Consider the following 23,301-nt stretch of genomic DNA (forward strand, 5'->3'; position numbering starts at 1 on the left):
CTTGTTTGCATATTGCACAAGGCCATTTATGGCCTCAAACAGGCTCCTCGTGCTTGGTTCGAAAAACTCAAGACTCCTCTCAAACTAATGGGGTTCTCTGCATCTAGGGCCGATGCATCTCTCTTTGTTCGGTTTGATTCCGGTTCTATTATTTATGTCCTTGTATATGTTGATGATGTGTTAATCACAGGGAGCAGTAAGTCTCAAATTCAGGACTTGATCACTCGGCTACGTAATCAGTTCTCCCTCAAAGATCTTGGAGACTTGTCCTTCTTTCTTGGTATTGAAGTCCTTCAGAATGCAGATTGCTCTATGTTTCTTAATCAAACAAAGTATGCACGAGACCTTCTTGTCAAAGCAAAGATGGATAAAGCTAAATCTTTACCCACTTCTATGATTTCCAGCATGAAGTTGTCTGCCCATGAGGGCGATCCTTTTGAGGATATTACCTTATATCGGAGTACGGCCGGGGCTCTTCAGTATCTTACAATCACACGACCAGATATAGCATTTAGTGTAAACAAGGTGTGTCAGTTTATGCAAAAGCCTCTGTATACACATTGGAAAGCTGTCAAACGCATTCTTCGATATATCGTCGGTACTCTTGACTTTGGCATACATCTCAATCCTTCTTCTAGTCCTAATTTGTTTGGATACTGTGATGCTGACTGGGGGAGTGATGTAGATGATCATCGATCAACTTCTGGATTTTGTTGGTTTTTTGGTGGTACTCCTATTTCTTGGAGTTCTAAAAAGCAGGCAGTTGTTTCTCGATCTAGCACTGAGGCCGAATATCGTAGTCTTGCTAATGCCACATCTGAACTTCTTTGGATTCAATCTTTATTGTGTGAACTTCGCATATCGATTGCGACTCCTGTCTTATGGTGTGATAATCTCAGCACCATTGCACTAAGCGCCAATTCAGTGCTTCATGCTCGCACGAAACACATTGAACTTGATCTACACTTTGTTCGTGAAAAAGTGTTGTCCAAAACCCTGTGTGTTCGACATGTTCCAGCCTTTGATCAAGTGGCAGACATTCTTACCAAACCATTGTCTGCTGTTTCGTTTCTCAGACTACGTTCCATGCTCAAAGTTGTTTCTAACCCACTGCTGAGCTTGAGGGAGGAAGTTAAGCAATCAACAGATTTGGCCCAAGATTAATTGAAGCCCAATGATTACAATGGATTATTGGCCCATATAAACCAAGGAGCAACGGTGCATCATCTTCAGGAGATTATACACTCCTTAACAGAAGAAAGTTCGAGATGTAATCTTTGTTATATTTGTTGCAACAGAAAAAGACACGTGTCATGTATTTATTAGTTGTGCTAATTATAAATATGGGCATCTACAGTGTAAATATCAGAGAAATAAATATAATATCTTTTCAGTACATTTCCTCTGTTTTCTACTTTTTCAACTGGCTAGGAAGAGTATTTCTGGCTTTAGTTCCTCCCCCTCCAATAGGTGCTCGCATCCAGCTTCCATAAGACAACTTCCCCTGTACTTCTGGATCCTGCTCACATTCTCGGAATGGATGACCAATACGTCCATAATTATAGCAAAAATCCGGCAGACGTTCATATGCAATTAAAATACAGAGATCCTCCTCTTTCGGGTTCATAGAGATTCGTACTAATTTCTTCAGAGGTTTGGTTACATCAAGCCGAACTCTGATTTTAGCATATCGTCCAATCGAAAATCCATTCTCCTTAGTATCAATTTCCTCCACCACTCCCCCTTGAGATCCCAATTTCAGAAGAAAATCACGATGCATAAGGGTCATCGGAAGGTTGTAGCAGTGTATCCAGAATGATATTTCATCAAAATTCAGATCAAATGTAGTTTGCATACCAGTGGATTCGCGGAAGATGATGAGATCTCTAAATAGATTCCAAGGCCCCCCGGAAATAGCTCTTTTCTTATCTTAAGTTGATTGGAACTCTAGAAGAAATTTATTATTTCCCAAAGGATTGAGATCTATCTTTTTGATTGGCTGTAGAATGCGGAGTATCTGCTGTTTGAATGCTTCAGGATTCACTGCTTTAGAAGAAAGGACTTTAGCCACTAAGCAAGATTCAAGTTGTTTTTCCCCCTTAATAAAAGCCTGGCTATCAACGTATAATGTTGCTTACATTTAGAGCCAATTTACACAACAAATTGTATGGCTTTTAAAAGAACATTTTATTAAAAAATATTTCTAGAATTTCGTTTAAAAAATAAGGAGTATACTTCTTTTTTGGAGGGGTAAAATGGTGAAAAATCTAAAAGAAAAATCTAAATAGTAGCGTTTTTTAATAGTTTACTCTTTCCTTCTTTATTTTTTAATAAGTAGGAAAAACAATGTGCGTGAAGTCATATTGTAAAAATATTTATTTAAATATATTAAAACGTGGCCTATGTAAATTTTGGAATACAACCTTTGTTATCATGTAACCGTTTTCATCTTTGTAGATGTTTTGTAAGTTGATTTTACGGATATTTATTTATGATACGAGTTTATCTGAATTAGATCCTACCGTAGCACTATCCTAATAATCATTCAAAGATTGAATTTTATCAATACATGTGTTATATATTATTTTTTTAGTGGACTTCATATATATTGATAAATGTCAACGATTTGATGCACTATTAGGAATGTCTGATGGGTTGAAATTTTTCTAGAATTCGAAACCAAAATCCTGGAATAAGGGAACCCAAATCATCTATAACCATTTGACTCGAAGTTTTACGTGAGGACGTGTCAAGCACATATCGTGCCAAAATGTGATTATAACGATGTCCAAATCTTACTTCTAATCGGACGATGTGAGTCCCGATTCAGTCATCCGTTATAACTTCCTTGGATTTGGATGCAATAAACCAAATTCAACCAATGTAATTAAATAACACGAAAACAAATTATTTGAATGATATGAATACAAGATTATATTAATAAGAATTGAAAGCAACATTTTTACAATAAAATAAAATGTGAAATATAAACATTGAAAGCTGAATAAACTAGAATAATGCTGAAAAAATAAAACTAAAATGATTGAAATAGAAATAAAAACTAAAATTTTGAGATTGAAAGTGAATTTGCATACTGAAATTTACAGATATTTGCTCTGTTTGTTGATGATGAGTTAGATTTCCTGACTTGGTTCTCCAACTTTTGTTGCTTGGTTTCTTACAAGTATCGTCCCATGATTTCAGCAATATGGACTACGTAATATCTCCCATGATTTCAGCACTTGGTATTCTCTTGTAAATATTACAACGTTTCTGCCCTTGACTTAAATAATTGAATCTCTCTTTAATGGACCACAATCACCACGGCTCATTACCAATCTATCTCACCTATCTTTCTTTACAACCATTTCGTTGGCCTTAAACTTTATTTCCGTGACTTCGAAAAATATATTTTTGGTGCAAATAATAACTGAAGGAAAAGTCGATCCTATATACCTTTCGAGATGACAAATGAGTTTCAATGTATTGGATGTATACGTATTTATTTACACAAATTTCATTCTTCGTGTTTATCTTAATATTTGATTTAGTTTGTGCATGGTGATAGGAGCATATATCGGAACGATATTAGCTCCTAGCTAAATCTTGAACATTGAGACAATAAGAAGAAAAAGGCATATTTCAAAAGTTATAAATTTCATGGAGTTTCCTTTACTTGATAGCAAAGAACGGATAATTTATTTATTTCAACTACATTAAACAATCTTTCAAATCGATCTCAAAACTCTCTAGCCGTTTCTTTATGGTATATACCCCTTGTCGTTTTTACAAGGCCACAAAACCCATGGTCGTGTATTGATCACATAAGTATGATCTATTTTGATAATGTGATAACACATGAGATATTTGTATTGTCTGATTGCATAACTGATTCAATTCCGATTCAACTACACTTTCGCACAAGCATATTGACGTAATTATAACCAAAAGTCCAAAACAATGGAGCGAAGCAAGTGGAGAATATATTATATATAACAATTCTCATTAAAAAAAAAACGAAGAAAATTTGCAGGAATCCGTCACCAAACCCTCTGTAAAGATAGATTAATAGGCATGGTAAACGCAAGTGGGGGATTACAATAATTTGGCTTTAACAAAGAGCAATAATTTAGGGATATTGCCTGTCATTTCTGTAATATCAAATCATGTACACTACCCAGTCAAACTAAGTTATATCTTGTTCATAATTTTCGTAACCGATATATATGAAAAACTAATTTATAATTATTATTATATATATTAATCTAGGTGTTTTTTTTTTTTTTGAGAAATATATTAATCTAGGTGTTTACAAGTGATTATGTATGAATTTTGACTCTAGATTTTCGAATTACGAAAAGTATATTTACACTACAGGAACTATAAAGAAAGGAAGAAAGAAAACGTACTCCCCACTGAATCAATCAATCCACTTGCCTGTGAGGCAAAGAAATGGTACAGAAAGAAAAAGAAAGAAAGACCAATCCAATCAACTTATCCTTAGGTGGACGTTAATCTCGATGTGTTGGCAAATCAGACAACAAAAGAGCACATTTCTTGGATTGTCTTTTTCTGCTTTTAATTGTAATGTCTATTAATTTAATCAAGTATTCACTCCGCTCAACTCAACCCAAACGTTCGTAAGATATTGTTTAGACAGAGGTTTTAAAAAGTACTTTCAATATATTTTTAAAAAAAATTCATAAATTTTTAAAATTTTGTTAAAAAAATTAAAAAGTGTTTCTTAAAAATTCTCTCAAATACTATTTAAGTATATTCGTACTGGTTCATTCGATACTAGAAGTCGAATAATGTTTGTGTGTCCGTGTTCACATTCAAATTCATTTGATATATATGAAATCATCCGATCCATCGTTCGGATAATTACCCGAAAGATAGCATGAAATTATCTGACATGTACATTATTGGTTGGAGAGCGATTGCAATATAATGTTTGGATTGATGTACAATTCATGATATTAGAATTATATATTGTTTGATTAAACATTTTTGAGATGCATTTTTTCAAAAAAATAATTTGTTTCTTGAAAAAGTCTCGAAATTGAATGCGATCACAATTCACAGGTTTACCCGATCGAAAAGGCATTTTATTTTGCGGGAGATGAGTGGTTGACTTTGACAAGGGAATCTTTCAAAAGATCATATTTCAGAAATTTGAGTAAATTATCACCATCGGTTGCAGCCTATAGATTTCCCGGGGGAATATGTAAAATTCGGTCCTATTATATGTGATGATATAAGAGCTGATGTTCCTTCCATGAGCTGCAAATTGATACAAGTATTGCAGAAAATAATATATACCAAGAAGTAATGAATTTCTATAGTTTTCATATGAAACGATCTCAATAATCTGTATTCAGAACGACTGTTAATTTTTTTCGATAGTTCTCATGTAAAATAGTCTCAAGAATATGTATTCGTGAGATGAGTCGACTTGTGTTATATTTATTATGAAAATTAACACTTTAGGCCTAAAATTAAGTTTAATTTTTTTTTATCGGGTCGAATATCGAATAAAATATCCGTCTCACAAAATTATAAACTCTTAAAACCATGTCGTAGGAGTTTTGGTGAATCTTTTAAAGCTTTAAGCTGCAGTACCATTTAAAAATATATTGTATTGTCACCGTCAATTATGATTCACAAAAAATCAGTCTCACGCTTAATTTCTTTACACTGATCTTCGATCCGACAAAAACATACTTTTTATAATTAAAAAATATTATTTTTTGCTATAAATATGGATTGAAGCGATACATCTCACATGTATAAATCCACCATCTTATAAAAAATCTACGTACCCATTAAGGTTTTTGATAAAGTTACGACATTAAATTTTACAAATACAAATATATATTATAATTTAGTTTTCTCGAGTCGAGAATGGACATTTCTAAGTAGTATTTCATGGCAAAGCTATGCTACGTATAGTTCTAGATAATTAAACCATATGAATTGATAGTTTTCAATGGGTTCGAATTCAATACGAGTTAGATGCATGAAATAGAGAGCAAATAAGATTATTGATTACGACTCTAGAAATAAACTTGGACGCCACTCAATCCAACATGGATCTAGACATATTCCTCGCGACTTTAATTACAAGCGATTATATAACCGTAGGATTCTTGAAATATTAAATATTCTTCCATCGATGTTATTTCGTCAAAAGCTCTAACACCGTTATTTTTCAAAAATATTTTACAAAAAATCTATTCAAATACGTATTTTAAGTTATTTATTTATTTATATATAAAATACTAAAAATATTTTAAAATCGTTGTTCAAAATGAAACCTTAATTTTTTTCTTTTTTTTTTATTATGAGTTAATATGGTGATTATGGGATGGCCCAGTTTGGGTGGGGGAAATGGATAGATAATTACTGAAAGGATATTTCCAAATGAAGTCAAACAAAATCTTATCTTGAATAAAAGCAAAATCTAAAGGGTGTCCCCCACACATTCGATCTCCAGCATCCTTAACCTAATCCCGTCCTTGTCTCTCACTATCCAGACATGAGACATTGCACATATTATTGTCCTCACATTATAATTTTTTTTAATTATAATTATATAATAACTATACTTAACTTGTAAATTGATCCATCGTTTTCTTCTTGACAAAATGTCAATTTTAGTAATGTATATATGAAATATGTCATTTTCTAAGTAATGTATATACCGTTAAGCTAATTACGATCCTATAACTATGATATACGATCAGTTTTAATAACTTCTTTTTATTTAAATCATACGATGAAATTAGTAATAAAATTATAAGTTTTAAGATCTCTTGACATGTACTTATGTCTAATGGCTAGTATATAATAATTATAAAACTTAAATAATGATATTAATCGTTCAATTATATGATTTTGCTGAAATTAATCAAATCATATTTACAAAAGTATAATTGGTAAACATGATTTTAAAAATTAACTATAATTGGTTAAATGAAAATTTTATTATAAAAAATCTCATATAACAACAAATAAAACCACCACAAATTCATTATGCCTTCTTCCTATTAACAAAATTTGCCAAGAGAAATAATTCCGGTCCCCATATAGACCAACATGTTTATCCTATTTACAAAAATAAAAATAGAGATATCTATTATCATATAGAGTAATTTTACTATTTTCAATATCACAAAAATTGTTAAATGGAATTTTCATTGATTAATTTTATGAAAACAATATTCTCTAATAATTAAATGAGATCTATATATAAAATCCACCGGACATATTGCCCGGTAACAAAATCAAAGTTGACGACTACAATATATATGACACATATTATTCCATTTATTACTTCAAGTGTTACCATACATATATGTAATATCATCTACGTTTTCCAACAGTAGAAGATAAAGATTGGAGGTGCAAAAAAAACATAGTCAAGCACAACATCGAAGAAGAAAATCAACAAAATTATACAAATCTATTGGAAAACTTTAAACAGAAATTATGGTACCAAACTTTAGAAAATGCTAACAATTTGTCATCATCTTGGATTTCTTGAGAAAACTTGTGCCCCAAAAAGTTCAGAGATTCCACTCTTTAATCCTAAGATCTTCATCTCCATCATCATCCATATTTACATTAATTTACTGATAATTACGGTATTTTTACACTTACAGAAGGTTCCAAAATGACGATTCTTTTCCCCCATTTCTTCAAAACTATATATGTACGTACATGGCAGGAGATCGACTGATTATATTACAGCAAAATCAAATCTATTCGAGCAGATCCGACACCCACCCAATATCCGGGTTCGGATTCAGATCCAGGGGATTCTCCTTGCTCAGTTTCTCGAACATCTTAGCCCTCAAATCCCTGCCCGATTCCACGATCTCCGTCACCGGAACGGCATCCTCCCAAGCGTCGAAATACCTGATTCCAGGTCGGGTCAAAACCCGGGTTGGAGTCGTTGGGAGGCTGAAGTTTCCGGGTCGGGTCAAGTGCTTTCTGGGAGAAGAGTTTCCACCCATCCACGAAAGAGGAACGGACTTCACTCTGCTCAACTGCAGCTGCCGCATGGAAGCCATCATCTCGTTGACCGAGATTCCCATCGGAGACATCGGAGGCGACTCGGCCGGCGGAGATACGGCGTCGTGCGAGTCGGCGAGTGGGTTCAGGACGCGGAGCTGCTCGGGGCAGTGAGCGAAGAAACAGACGCGGCGCTTGCAGTTCATCCCGTCTTTGCACGGCTGCGTGCGGTAGCGAGTAGGGTGTAGCCAGCACTCGAACACGCCATGCGAGAAATCGCAGGCGTCGCCCCTTCTGCAGCCTCCCTTCCGAAACTCCGGGCACGCGGAGGCTGAGTAGTGAAACTTCCTCGGGTCGCGGCGGCGAGCTTTCTCCCCCGGGTGGGCGAACGGGCACTCCGTCCAGTCATGAGACCTCCCACGAGCACACTTGCGCACTTTGAACTCGAACATTCGGAATTGATCGCACGAGTGCGCGTCCACCGGGAACTCCTCCATCTCCGGGAACCCAGCGTCGTTCAAATTCGACGGCAGAAAACGCTGGAGCGCCGACAAGGAGTCGTAGCATTCGTCGACGTAACCGCCGCCTTCATTGGCCGGAAGGGTTACATGGAAGGTGGTGTTAGCGTCGGCGACGGCAGCTGTGGGGGCCCACGGTGGAACGTACGCACTTGCACCGCCATGAATCATCATTTCTCTGGAAGTTGGCGTAATGTTCCAGTTTTTTCGTACATATATAAATTGAAGTGGAAAGTGGTGTTTAACCATGGTTAGGTGAATAGAGACTCAGAATCTGAAAGTTGAGTGAAATAGTGACACGTGTTTCAATGCATGGTTAAGATTGGACTGTTGCAGGATTTGCATGACGGACAGGTGATTTTACGGAGTTTTTGTTTAACCCCAAGTTTACTCACCTTGGGATAATGGCAGAGGAGAGGGTCTCGTTCGTGCGTACAAAAAAAACAAAAAAAAGGGTGAGGCTCACCCAAAGGGCTCACATAAAGTCGTCCCAAGCTCCGGCATGAAAAGAGGTAAATCATGGTTATGCTTGGGCAGGTAAGTATCCAAAGAGAGGAAGGCTCGCAAGCGTGATAAACAAGGCCAAATACACTTTTTATGGGATTCGAACACTCGTCACCTTCTTTTTCACCGAAGCCTTTGCCAGTCCAGCTGTGCCCTTGTGGCTCGTTCGTGCGTACAAAGGCTTGGTGCGTGGTGGTGAAAGGGACCAATGGGCCGGGAACTATGTGCCACCATTTTTTTTAAAAAAAAATAAATTATTCTGGAAGAATTCGAACGTAAATAAGAATCAAATTCTGGGGTTATTTAGTCTATGTAAAATATTTGTTTGTTTATTTTAATTTAGATCATATGGCTTTCTCTATAAATTGTAGTATCTATGTATTGATAATTCAAAAATTAATAATATTAGACCACATTATATAAAAAAAAATACTTAAAATGAAAGATAGAACCAGTGTTTTCATAATCGTACCGGTGATCGAATCGGTTTACTTAAAAAATGGTCCAACCGGTCGGATCGTTTTAACCGGACGATCGAACCGGAAAACCGTTTATATAATTTAATATAATAAATAATATATTTTGTAATTTTAAAAACTCAAAAATTATATAAATAGACATAAAATATATATTTAACATAGTTTGAAAGCTAAGTAAATATGTAAATATATTTAAAATATCAATTATAGTTATAAATTATTTAAATAATAAATTATTTATTTTTTAAAAAACCAATAATTATTAAAATATTTTTTTAAAATGAAGTAGAAATTTCAAATAATAATGTATTTATATATAAAAATATTAAATCTAAGGTTTAAATATAAAAAAATTTAAATTTTCAAAAAAAAAATTCAAAAAATCGGTTCTTGGCCGGTTCAACCGGTTCTTGACCGGTTGGATAGGTTTTCCGGTTTTTGGGGTCGAACCGGCCGGTCCGATCCGGTTCCGAAAACACTGGATAGAATAACCTCGATTAGGATTTAGGTATATCCTGAAAGATCATAAATATGAAATGAGATTTTAATTTCGATATATATATATCGCAAATTATTGCAAAAGTATATATTCATTAGTTTTAGGGTTGGATACTGTAACAAAATATCGAATTATCAAGATATCGTACTAAATTTTTTTCGATATACAAATATTTTTTCGGTATCTATACAATATCAGTATGATTTTTTTCATATCAAAATTTTGAAATTTCGATATCGATATCGGTATGAATTTTTTTACAAAAATACGGTATACCGAAAACTAACCTCTAATTAACTATGTCATTTATAAAATCTAATATTTTGATCCTATTCGCATCCAATTGTTTTTTAAAAAAATCATAGTATAATGATTACTTATAATAGTTCATGTATGTTTAATAACTTTTGAAATATTTAAATTAATTAAATTATTTATATATACTTGATAAATTGAGTGATTTATATCATTTAGAATAACTTATATTTGTGTAACACCCGGTATTTTAAATACGTAAATTCGCATGCATAATTAGAAATTTTATTTATTTATAATTTTAGATTTATGGGTTAAATAATTATGTGAAATTATTTGTGCATGTTTTAAGTTATTTTAAGCATTTAACCCATAATTAGTGATTTTCACGATTTCTGGAAATTAATTGTTTTTTATCGCGTAGACGGGACCGTGGACGGACGAGATGACAACTTTCTATCCAAATTATTTTATGAGTTTTTTTAGAGCCCAAAAATATTATTTTGAGTTTTATTTCCTCAATATTTTTAGTATTTAATTTTATATAATTTTAGGAGTCCGTTTTGTTTCAAAATAAGCCAAAATAGTGACTTTTAATTATTTTTAAAATTCTCTTAATTATTTATTTCGGGATTTTTTTTAAATTTATTATCAGATTTTAATTGTTAGTTAGAGTTTTTAAGTTATATATTTCATAATTAAAAATCCCTATTAATATTTTATTATCCTAAAAACCTATTTTTAAATTTAAATTTAAAACCTTACCCTAATTCTACCCAAACCTCACGCCTCCTAAGCTCTCAGCCGACATCCCACTCTCCTTCATCTTCTTCTTCGATCCAACAGCCAAGGTAGACTCCATAGCCACGTTTTTTGAAGGTCCAAAGCTTGTCGTCGTCGTCCCGTCGTCCCGGAATCGTTCCACGCGCCTTCATCTCTTTAATTTCGGTGAAAGGCATGATTCTTTTTATTTTAACGTACTATATCAGTGTTTATACGTGTGTGTGTGCGTGAGCATCATTTTCCTTCAAAATTTTCAGGAAAAAAAAACGTGAGTTATTATGGTTTTATGCGTTTGTTCTTATGAATCTTGATCGTTTTCATGATTTTTCCTAGCCATGGTTCGTACCACTGCTGGTCGAAGGGTTGTAGGGCGTGTGAGGGTTGCCTAGACTCGAATGGCTCGAGTGGTTCGAGCCAAACGAGCCCAGGAAACCACAAGGTTTAGTCGGCACCCTTGGAGGCGCAGGCTAGGGTTTCGTGGAAGGGGGCTCGGGTGTTGGTCCGTGGGTTGCATGGGGCTGGGTTAGTGGCCAGGTTAGGACCGCCCAGACGTGGGCTACGTCTGGGCGGCGGCGCTCCGGCCAGGGGCGGCCAGAGCCGGCCGGCAGCAGCCATGGAATGGCTGCTGCCGCGGCCGAGAAGCGTGGGGAAGGGGGGCGACGGGTTTAGGTATTAGGGTTGGTTCCGGGTCGGGTCAGTAGTGTGGTGGGCCGGGTTAAGTTGGTCCGGGTCCGGGTTGGTTGGGCCGGGCTCGAGTCTTTTTAATTTTAAAGTATTTTATGATTTAATTGGTTTTTGGGCCATTTAATTTGAAATAAAATGTTTTGGGTTCCATTTTATTACTTTGGGTTAAATTTAAGTATTTGGGCTTAATTAATTTAATTAAGTGAGCCCACTAATTTTATGGGCTTTAGGGCCCATGGAAGTTATTGGGCCAATCTTTGGGCTTTAGGGCTCATTGGGCCAAAATAGGTTGTTATTGGGTCAGGAAGGTTTTAATGGGCTTTAATTAATTAAATGAGCTTAGAATAATTTTTATTGGGCTTAAGTATGTTATTGGGCCAGTCTCAGTGTTAATGGGCCAGTCTCTGTGTTAATGGGCCAGATTTAAGTAAATGAGATTGAGTGTTAGGGCCAGCAGTTCAGTACAATCCATGAGAAATTTGCATGTGTCCTGAATATATATTTAATTATTTTATGCATGAAAGTTATTTTTAATATTTATATGTTAGTATGAAATTAAATTAAATATATATAAGGGACACACATTTTATTTAAGTACATGCATTCATGAAATAATTTTTATGCATGATTTAATGTTTAAGGTTGAACAAATAAAATATTTTATGTTGGAAGTTGAAGTATTGTGATAATTTGAGGGGGATTCGTCTCCATATGTGAACTATTGAAGGGCAGTTTATTGCCAATTTAAGAGGTGATTCGTCACCGCCACGCACGTTGGTTTCCACGCTGATCAGTATTTGATGTATGATTTAAGGTTACACTATGGATACAACCATGCGATGTTAGAAAATAATTTGCTCAACAATGTTTATGTATTATGTATGATTATGATATTTAAGTTAATTTAAGTTATGTTATGTCATGATGTTATTTTAAGCATGCTCATTCATGTATATGTTATGTATTAGTATTAAATTGATTTAAATTATTTTAAATCCTTGTTATGTTAGCATGTTGGGCTTCTAGGCTCACTACACTGGTATGGTGCAGGTGAGTACGTAGAGGACGTAGTACCCACCGGAGGCGAGGACGTATGAGCAGACTGGCAGTGATCCCCGTGACCGTGATAGATATCTGAGTCATGATGCATGTTTGAATATTTCAGCACGTTAAATATTTTTAATTATTTTTAGTGGTTGAGTTTTTTTATAATTTATTTAAATATTTTCAGTGCATGCAGTTTTTAATTATTTTCTTATGACAGCATTTTAATTACGTATTTGACTCAGATATTTATTTTATTAAAGAATGCATTTTATTTAAGTTATTTATTTATTTTAAATCTTTTTATTTTGTGCATATATGTATGGGCATGTATGTACATGTTATATTTAGTAAGTATATAAAAAAAAAATTTCGCATATTTATTTATTAATTATAGAGTTAGGGTCGTTTCAATTTGATTGATTAATTTTGAAAGAATTATGTTATTTTATAACGAATTGATGAATTTAAAATATATATTGTGTGTAATTGTTCGTGTAAAAAAAATATATTTCAATTTGTTAAAAAATTTATAGTCAGATTTTTAAAATGTTTGACAAATTGAATTGCCTAACTTTCAACCACGTATTGGATTGAATTGGAATTTTTCAACATGATAAACTAGTGAATCTTTTGACAACTTATAACTCATTTAACATCAAGATCTCAAGTTTAAAACAACGTCTCGAGTTTGATATCCAATAACAATCTACTCCCCATTTAAAAAAAAATTGGTGGACCCAACAGGCCAACACATTTGATAGCTCTAAGCACATAATAACTACTCTAGATATGATAGATTAAGGTAGATTTATCATCATTGTTCTCCATTTAAAGTGAATACTATGGCTGAAACATGATTCTCAATAATGATTAAAAAACAATTAATTGACGAGGGATAATGAAATATTTCCTTTATGATATAATTATTGAATATCATAATACTTAATATTATAAAATATCATACAATAATTATATTAATTTTAATTTATTAAACTATTTCTTTTTTATAATCTCATAGGATTCCAATATTCCATAATCAAACTAAATATTTTGCAAATAAAAGTATTGTATTAGAATGTATATTCTCCAACCATAAAATCATTCATAATCTCTGTGAAATGGGCCGAAGTATCAAGGTCCAGTGCAACAAAATGTTTTGCCCTGGTCCAGAGTTTTGAACAACACTCGTAATTCGTAACTGGACATATACAAACTTATGCTTATCCGGGAATAAATGGGCCTTAAAAGTAACAACAGCCCCACGAAACCGAGTATTATCCCAATTTCAAAACTATTACCACCAATGATGGAGCGAATTCATTGTCAAAAGTCAGACATAAATGTCGGTTACATACATGGTGCTAATACTTTATTGGATCAGTTTGTTGTACATAGCTTGTTCAGTGTTTAATTAGTGTGATTTGCGTGTTATATTGTGTTAGTTCGAAAATTTATTCATTGCGTATCGAAAAATAGCAGCTGTGAATTCTCACACCATAAAAAAATATTGATTCTAAAAAAATTGAAGTAAAAAATCATGTCGAACCAAAATTTGAAAGCCAAGATATCATATTATTAATTTCAACTAAATAAACTATACAATATTTTAAAATATAACTTCACGAGCAAGCATATATCATTAGGGGTGTTCATTCGGTCCGAACCGAACCGAAAATCACCGAAAATCCGAACCGAAAACCGAACCGAATTTAACGGTTCGGTTCGGTTAAAAACCAAAATTTTTTCGGTTTTTCGGTTCGGTTTAACCGAATTTATATATTTTTAAATTATTTTATATTTATTTATTAATAAAAACAAATAAAAATATTAATTACAATATTAAAAAATAATTAAAAAAGCAAAAAAATCGGTTTTCGGTTCGGTTCGATGAACCGACCGAAAAAAACCGAATCGAACCGAAAACCGAAAATCCAAAAATCCGAAAATCGAAAACCAAACCGAATATTTAGGTTTTCGGTTCAAACCAAATTTTCAGTTTCGGCTCGATTCGGGCGGTTAACCAAACCATGAACACCCGTATTAACATCGTTGAGAAAATAAATAATATAAACAAAATATATTTATAATTGGTGCTGATGTGGCTGAAAACGAAATCCGAAGGGCAGTGTTGGCCTTTCCTTCTCTCACCTTTTCACTTCTTTATCATATTTTTTTTATTTATTTTGCGGTTATATAAGGAAACCCCCCATTTCTCCTTCAACCCAAACAACACTCATTCTAGTTTCTACACAAACTCAAACCAGATCCAAACCCTTTCTCTCTAATACACAGGCCGCAGCTGAATCACAATCGAAAATGTCTACCGGGATGCTAGTTTTCCGGCCGGTGATTGTCACGGCTTCCTTCAGCCCCGCCGATGACCGGAGACTCGAGACCAGGAAGAACACATCGCCGAAATGGTGGTCCCCGATCTTCGGTTTTTCTTCCGACCCGGACTATATCGACGGCTCGAAGAAAGAGGCGGAACCGGATCTCAAACCGTCGGGGGTCAAGTTTGAACCCGCCGCTTTCACGGAGGAGAAGGCGAAGCAGCTCCGGAGGATGACCACTGCCACCACGTCCTTCCATGACGTCATGTATCACTCCGCCATCGCTTCCAGGCTAGCTTCTGATTTCTCCGACGGATCCGCTCCCTGATTTGTAGTTTGGATTTTGCCTCTCAAATTTTTACCATTGTGTATTTACTTTGCTTTTTTTGTAATATTGGAATTAATTAATCAGGTTTTCTTAGTGATAGATACAATTTCAGGTATATGTGTAATGTAACGGGAGACAGAATAATGGTAAAAATAATGTTCATAAATTGGGTTTCTATAAAATATCTTCCTAACATCTTATATTTTTTTAATTTTTGAATTTGAAACGGGAGATTGTCATAATTTAGTCTTATTTTTTAAAATGTATATCTTCTGCTTGAATTTTTATCGATAACGTTATCATATTTTAGCAACATCCAATGTATTCATTATATCATTCGTGTTTGAGCTGATTCATTTGAACATATTTTATTTGTTAAAGTACATCACATGTAAATCAACAAATGAATGTGTCATGTGTACTATTTTATTTATGTGATTTACAACTTACAAGGATTATACGAAATCTAAAATAAATCCTCGGTCGGCTGCCTGATAATGATGTTGATTAGTTTTTCAATCAAAATTTATATGCTCGGAAAACGCCAATGCTTTTTGTCAACAGGCTAAAATCAATCTGCTAATCTTTTATTAGTAATTATTGGATGTGAATTGCTTAGTCAGTAAGATTGATAATAACCATTATTATCTTTCATTATAAACTGTCGAAAATTTCATGTTATTTTTAGTGTGGATTACTTAAATCAATAACGTTGATAATAACCATTATTATCTTTCGTTATAAACCGTCGAAAATTTGATGTTATCTTTAGAATTAGGGTTGGGAAAAATACCAAAATGTTGTCGTACCGTCTATGTCGGATCGAAAAAAAATTTTATATATCGAAAATTTCGGTACGGTATGATACTGTACCGAAATTATTGGTATTGGTATAGAATTTTCAAATTTTCGGTATTTTGGTATATCGAAAAAAAGTCAGTATACACGGTATCAGTATGATACTGCGTATACCGATATTTTTTTAAAAAAACAGTTTAAAAAAATTGATATACACGGTATCATATCAATATCGTACCGAATTTTGGTATTCGGTACGATATCGGGATATGAATTTATGTCATACCAAAATTTCGATATACATTCGATACGGTATCGGTATCGAAATTTTCGATATCGAAATTTTCGGTACGGTACCGTACCGAACCACCCCAATTTAGAATAATATCTCAAGAGTAAAATCAATTCGGTAGGCAAAGTTAGCATTTCTTTACAAAAACCAAATACTCCCTTGATTTGATGGTATTAAATATATTCTTTTCCCGTAAATTACTAATATAAAAAAATTCCCCAGCTCCCCTTATCATATAATCAAACAATAATTAAAACTATATAAAAGATAAAAATGAATTAGTCAATAATAAATTTGACCGTAGCAGACATAAATACTTTTTTTATTAAAAAAATAATAAAAAAGAAATCAAATCTTACGATAAATATCTAAAACAACTTTTAAATACGGTCAAAAATTTTCGTCAAAACGTGTGTTTTCGGGATTGGAAGAAGAGAATCATTTCATATTCCCATTACGATCCGCGCAAGGGGCTAAAAAAAACCTCTCCAACTTGTAAACAATCGCATCCAAATAATATTCCACATGCAAGAATATTATTATGCTTTGTGTGATTCTAGAAATCTAGCAAATTTAAATTGACGGGAAAAAAAGCGAATAAAAAAAGACAAAAGGCAATTTTGTTTATTTACCAAAAATCAAAAATAAAAATGAACGGTGCTTTGTCCATATATGTGTATTCCTTTAGAAAAAAGCTCGACGAACATGTGTACAATATGGTCGGGTCATCTATTTTTGACACTTAAAATGACTTCTTCTGCAATAATTTTGAGCCATTTCAGATTATATTGTTTCTTTGTTCGGACATTTTTTTGAACACGTGTATCTTTCAATAGTATTTCTTGTATTTTAAATAATAAACATGTAATAAATATAAATACAGGAGGTATTTATTTAATAAAGTTATGGCCGTCTCAAAATAATATTTCTCCTACATTTCAAAAATAAAAATATTTCTCCCGTACCTTCTAGAGTACAGCAACAGTATGTTTGCGGGTTTACTGGGCTACTAATTAATTAATTGTAGATTAAAAATCATTTAATTTTTTTGCAACTGCTAGGAAACAAATATTATATTCTAAGTTCATAAAAATATATGTTAAGCGACAAGACCTAAATAAAAAATAAATATATTTTTGGAGAGTTTGTTTTTACACAATGAATAATTTCAAGAATGCAAAAAACTTCTCCTAGATTAAACGAATATCTTATTTGATTCATCAATAAAAAAATTTTATTTTTTCGGATGAAAGTATTATCTTTTTATTGTAAGCTAGTGAAAAGTGCAATGCACATCTTCACGTGAATATAAAAGATGAGTTTTTTTTCATGTAAAATGTGGAGTGAGTGGAAGTTTTTTAGTGAGATGGTGGATAGAAAGAGTAATTATGAAATAACATATAGAAGTGAAGGAAGGACAAAAGTGAAAACAAAAGATGGTATCCACACATATAAACGGTTTCTCTAGATCTCTCAACTATTATAATATAGTAGAGATATAAGCATATTGACTTGTCTCAAAGATGAAACTTGGTGAGACCATCTCACAAGAAACTTACTCTATCTAGAAGTTTAGAACTGAAAGTTTTTTAAAAAGATTCTAGTGTAAGGGGCACACAAGTTGTTCGTGTATGTAGAAAAATATGTCAGTTTTAGTTTTTTTAAAAAAATAATAGCTTTTTTAAAATGTTTTTATTCGTTTTTTCGTGTGATAATAAAGTTTAAAAAATAATATTTTTTAGCAGCAAATTTTTTTCCAATCAAACAATTAAGATGTGCTCCTTATTTTTAGATGATCAAATATCATACTAAAGTAGTTACTAAAAAGTGATCCTTCCTTATAATATAGTATAGAAATATAGATAGTATAGATAAATAAACAGCTCAAAAAATAAAAGATAACAAAATATATCAAGGAATAAATGGAATTGTTTTGGGCTTTGATTGGGCCTAGAGTTAGTCCGCCACGGGAGGGTCTTGAGCCCTTATGTGGATTATCAATTAAATTCTCATCGACCCAACCAAAATGTAACTGCATTTGAATCTCTTCAGAAATTGTTAATTTCTTGAAATTAGAACTATATCTTTTAGAAGTCCTTTAGTGATTTTTTCCCCATTAAATCGGCAAATCTACATATTCTTTTGATTTTTCTAACAAAAAATTCTATATGTTTTTTGCAATGTTGAAATTGTCCCCATCATAATATAATGGGAGACCAATCATAGATTCGATTATCCAGCATAACTGCTGATCACTTAAAATAATCAGTCCAACCAATTATTCTTGCTAAAGTGTCTTTGGTTGGATTGAGTTAATGTTTGGTCGAGCTTTTAAAAAGTATTTTCAATTTTTCTTAACAATATTTTAAAATTTTATGAAATTTTGTTAAGGAAAAATAAAAAAGTGTTTTCTAAAAAATCTCATAAACACTATCTGAATTCCTCTCCAATTTTTTCCCCCTAAATTTTGGAATGTAATTCTCTGTCATTAGCTCACTAATAAGTTATTTTCAAAAAAAATATCACTAATAAGTTAAGCTCGAACTTCATTTCGAATTAACTCGAATTAAAATTTTAAAATTTTCGATTTTCAAATCAAGATCAAATATATTTAATTCAAACCTTAAATTTTCATGAATATTGAACTCGATTCGATTCTTTTAAACTCATAGTCGAGACAACGAAACAACAAAAAAAGAGCATTAAAATCGATTTTATGTTTAGGGATAAAATAGGCTGACGCAGGCACACGATTACACGAAGGTACGCGAAGGCCCAATCATATAAGCACCACAATTTCTAATTCCCGTTAATCTCACGCTACTACAACTTTCTCCTTTTTTCTCTCTATTTATTTACAAGTGCATACAGCCAAACCCGCCGGACAACGCTACCAACATGTCGTGGCAATCGTACATAGACGATCATTTGATGGCGGATATCGACGGCTGTCACCTCACCGCCGCCGCTATAGTCGGCCTCGACGGCACCGTCTGGGCACAGAGCTCCAATTTTCCTCAGGTTTTTTTTAAACTTGTTTTTAGTTCTTCTCGCTGATTTATATCACGTTTCCTTTTTCGGATGTCGGATCTGAAAATCTGGGTGTGCGGTGGATTCCTGCTTGACTTGACGCCAGAGATCTGTTTTTTTGGCGGCTGATTGTTTTAATTTTGGTTGTGTTGTTATTCTGATTCGATTGGACTTGATTCGTTTGATCTAGATACTGAATGAATTTTGCAGTTTTTTGGATATTATTTACTGATCAGTTGTGTTTTTCGAATGGCCACATAAATTTCGCCTCCCCTAAAAATGAGTTGAGTTGGCTTAAAAGAAGAGAAATCAAAAACAAGTTGAAGAAAAAAGAAAAGTCATGCGGTTAGCAAGAGAGTAGAAGGCTAGGTATATATATAGTTTAGTTGGCTGAATATACTTGTGTAGGAGTTAATGCTGTTAGCATTCAAAGTATAAAAGATAGGAAACACTAAGGCATTGGGGCAGAACTTTTATGCATGAAATAGGCGGATTGAATCTTGAATTCTTCTTCTCTTCTTCCCTTAAATTCTTAGGAGTCTGGTTGACTTGAACTAGCCTCCTAACAAACTACCAAAACCAGCGCTCATCAGTTGGTCTGCTCACGGGAAAATTTGATCAGCTGCAATGCGGGAAGCTTCGATCATGGTAGCACATGTTAGCCCCTTCAGAGTATACTTCACGCTGTTAATTGCAATACAAATCCGATTTTGTCAGTGGAAGAGCTTGTCTTTTAGATCATCGAGAGCAAATTTTTGTAGTGGTTTCATCAACATCCAAGATTTCATTTTTCAATAAATTAATTCAGTGTACTAGAATTAGAAAATGATTATCATTATGAAAAGGGGATGATGATTGATGCTTGGTATTTGCAGCTGCCGCAAATTTTGTATGAGCATGCTATCTAATTTGTTATAGTCAGTCTAGTTATTTATTGTCGGTTCATTAATTTTCTAATGTGAAATTAATGTTGACACAGTTTAAGCTTGAGGAGATAACTGGTATCACAACCGACTTTGATTCTCCGGGCACATTAGCTCCCACTGGGTTATACCTTGGGGGTACCAAGTACATGGTTATCCAAGGTGAACCCGGGGCTGTCATTCGAGGAAAGAAGGTAAATCTTTTCCCTCTCAACTTCACTGGTTTGCAAGCTTATCTGTGCTTTTTCTTTTCTTTTTTTCAAGAGTTTTGCAGCTGGTTTTAATTTCGGATTGAGGTTAGGAAAGCACAGGGAATGCAAGTCCTTGAGCTGTATTCTTTAGCAAAAGAAATATCCGTTCAAAATATTTTCGAGATATTGAATATTGAAAGGAATTAAGAAAATAAGGAACATATTGAGAAAGAATGTATTAATATAAGCATTCCTTTCTATTTTGTGTTAGACCAAACCATGGAAATTCATTTATATTTTCAATTGAAATTTTAATTTTAACATTTAAAATAGGCTTAAACTTGACACGTGGTTTGTTCGAATGTTGTACTGACGAGCTTGGTCAACAATTTTTTTAGATTGTAGTTAAGTGAAGGATGAGATTATATGTCCATAATGTTGTCCTACCCTTGTGGGATTTTTCATGAAGAAGAGAAAATGCACTGGTAGTGTACATTTTACTCGTAGATGGAGTAAGATTGTTTTGAAAACTATATCTCCAAGAACCTAAGGTGGCTTTTGACATGTTGCCTTGAACGTATGTGATTTTTGAAGGAATGTGTTAATATGATGCAGGGAGCTGGTGGTGTTACGGTCAAAAAGACCAACCAAGCCTTGATCATTGGCATCTATGATGAACCCATGACTCCAGGCCAGTGCAACATGGTCGTTGAGAAGATTGGTGATTATCTTATCGAACAGGGTCTTTAATTGTTCGGTGAGCATTCTCCCTTTGGCCTTCCGATTTTTCATTAATCTTATGTTGTCTCTCAATCTTTAATATACTACTTCACGTGATTGAAACTCGTTTTCTGCTTTTGGAATGTTTTGTAGTGAAGCTTTTATGCAGTTTTTATACTCTGGTTTCCTGGTCATGGCGAAAGCAGTTTGGTGTCGGGGAACTGATATATCATATTTGTGCCTGAAATCAACAGCAACGTCTTTACATTTTGTGGTGGTGTAAGTTGTGGCTTTGTGCGAGTAATTTATGTATTTTTGAGTGGTTTGATACTGTTCCAAATTTTATTGGCATCTTTCTGATATACAATCTCATGTGATGAATCTGATGATATTTTGGGTTGCAATATCAATTTCTTCATGGCTGCAAAAGAAAGCGACCCTAATATCCAAGTAGTCTCAGATTATTCCACATACACCTCGTATTTCAATACGAGTCAATATGAATTCTTTTGGCCGAAGGCAGCGGAAAAGACTTCGATTGAATTTCTGGCTAAATTTAATAAAAGTCTGTGAATATTAGGCTAATTAAGTATGAATTAATATCCGGAGTAGGAGTGTCAAAACTCAAAACTCAACCCAATCCGACACGAGTCGACCTGAAAAAAATCGGGTTATGATTGAGATTTTTTGGATTCGAGTCGAATCGGGTTGATCCGAAAGCTAATCCGAAAAAATTAATTGGGTTGGGACATTAACCTCGAAAATTATTATTATTATTATTATTATTATTTATATAAATATAAAATTAAAAAAATTTGCTACATTTTTATATATTGTATCTTTGAAATTTTTTATTGTATATTATAATAGATTTTTGTCATTTAATGTTTATTATGTAATATATATATATATTTTTTTGCAAGTATATTTTAAATTTTTTACATCTAAATTTTCAAATTTAAATTATATATAAGCTTAGATTTTGTTATTATGATAAAATAAAATATTACTATTATAATGAGTGTTTTGAATTTTTATTTAATTATTTTGTTAAACAAAATCGAATTGATCCGTGTTATTCGAATAGTTGGATTTGGGTTGACAATTTTTCAGTTGGTTCGAATTTGGGTTGAATATTTTCGTCGACTCGACCAAATCCAATCGACTCCTCCGAATTGACACCACTAACCCAGATCTTGTACACGCATGCGAATGCGATCGTTTTTTCCTGCAATAAACAGGAGATATGGAAGCTTCTGCATGTAGTAGGAATCAGCTGTAAATCAAGCGTGATTATCTTGAAATTTCATCAGCACACCAATTTCATCAGCTGTAAATCAAGCGAATATAAATAATTTATGTATAACTTATCTTATCCAATCACTCGTTCTTTTCATCATATTATTTATCTGTATATTAACTATTTATTTTGCATCAATCAAATCATTAATCTTATATCAATCAAATCATTAAATTTAATTTACTATATTACCCCTATAAATAATATTATCCATATTTTATTTATTTTTAAAAGGACAAAATAATAATTTATCATTTTTATATAAAATTTAATCAATCAAATCAAAATCAAATCAATTCAACTATAATATATCTATCAAATCAATTACTTTATTTATTATCATTATTTATTTATTTTTATTACATTTTATTATTTATCCTATCACACGAACCAAACAATGCCCAATAGTCTCGAAGTTCTCACGTGTTGAGGAGGAATAATATTCAATTATTTTTTTTATGTACTTACGGTGAAGGAAGTAATTATTACTCTTATAATTTCATGAAATTTTCTAACAAATTATTTATTTGTATTTTTTATTTCAGTCCCAAATCTTGAATTCACAACTCATATTTTTTAGGTTTTTCAATCTTATATTTATATA

At 33.1% G+C, this 23,301-nt stretch overlaps 2 protein-coding genes across 3 annotated transcripts; one reads left to right on the plus strand and one right to left on the minus strand.

Annotated features, from left to right (window-relative positions):
- Nucleotides 1–7,303: 7,303 nt before the first annotated feature.
- Nucleotides 7,304–8,708, minus strand: LOC140873244 (zinc finger CCCH domain-containing protein 20-like). The gene has a single exon (XM_073276301.1). It carries the CDS (start codon nucleotides 8,706–8,708, stop codon nucleotides 7,764–7,766), a length of 945 nt encoding a protein of 314 aa, XP_073132402.1. The 3' UTR covers nucleotides 7,304–7,763.
- Nucleotides 8,709–19,337: 10,629 nt separating this feature from the next.
- On the plus strand, nucleotides 19,338–21,803 carry LOC140873025 (profilin-2). Of its 2 annotated transcripts, none has more exons than XM_073275989.1 (4): nucleotides 19,338–19,554; nucleotides 20,543–20,680; nucleotides 21,293–21,434; nucleotides 21,556–21,803. In XM_073275989.1, the coding sequence occupies exons 1-3, from the start codon at nucleotides 19,432–19,434 to the stop codon at nucleotides 21,425–21,427; spliced, it is 396 nt and encodes a 131-aa protein (XP_073132090.1). In that variant the 5' UTR covers nucleotides 19,338–19,431; the 3' UTR covers nucleotides 21,428–21,434; nucleotides 21,556–21,803. The 2 variants fall into 2 exon arrangements, with proteins under 2 accessions (XP_073132090.1, XP_073132091.1); XM_073275990.1 differs by having other exon boundaries at nucleotides 19,341–19,554; nucleotides 21,551–21,803.
- Nucleotides 21,804–23,301: the final 1,498 nt, after the last annotated feature.

Source organism: Henckelia pumila, unplaced genomic scaffold (assembly GCF_033568475.1).
Source record: "Henckelia pumila isolate YLH828 unplaced genomic scaffold, ASM3356847v2 CTG_525:::fragment_3, whole genome shotgun sequence".
Classification (NCBI taxonomy): Eukaryota; Viridiplantae; Streptophyta; class Magnoliopsida; order Lamiales; family Gesneriaceae; genus Henckelia; species Henckelia pumila.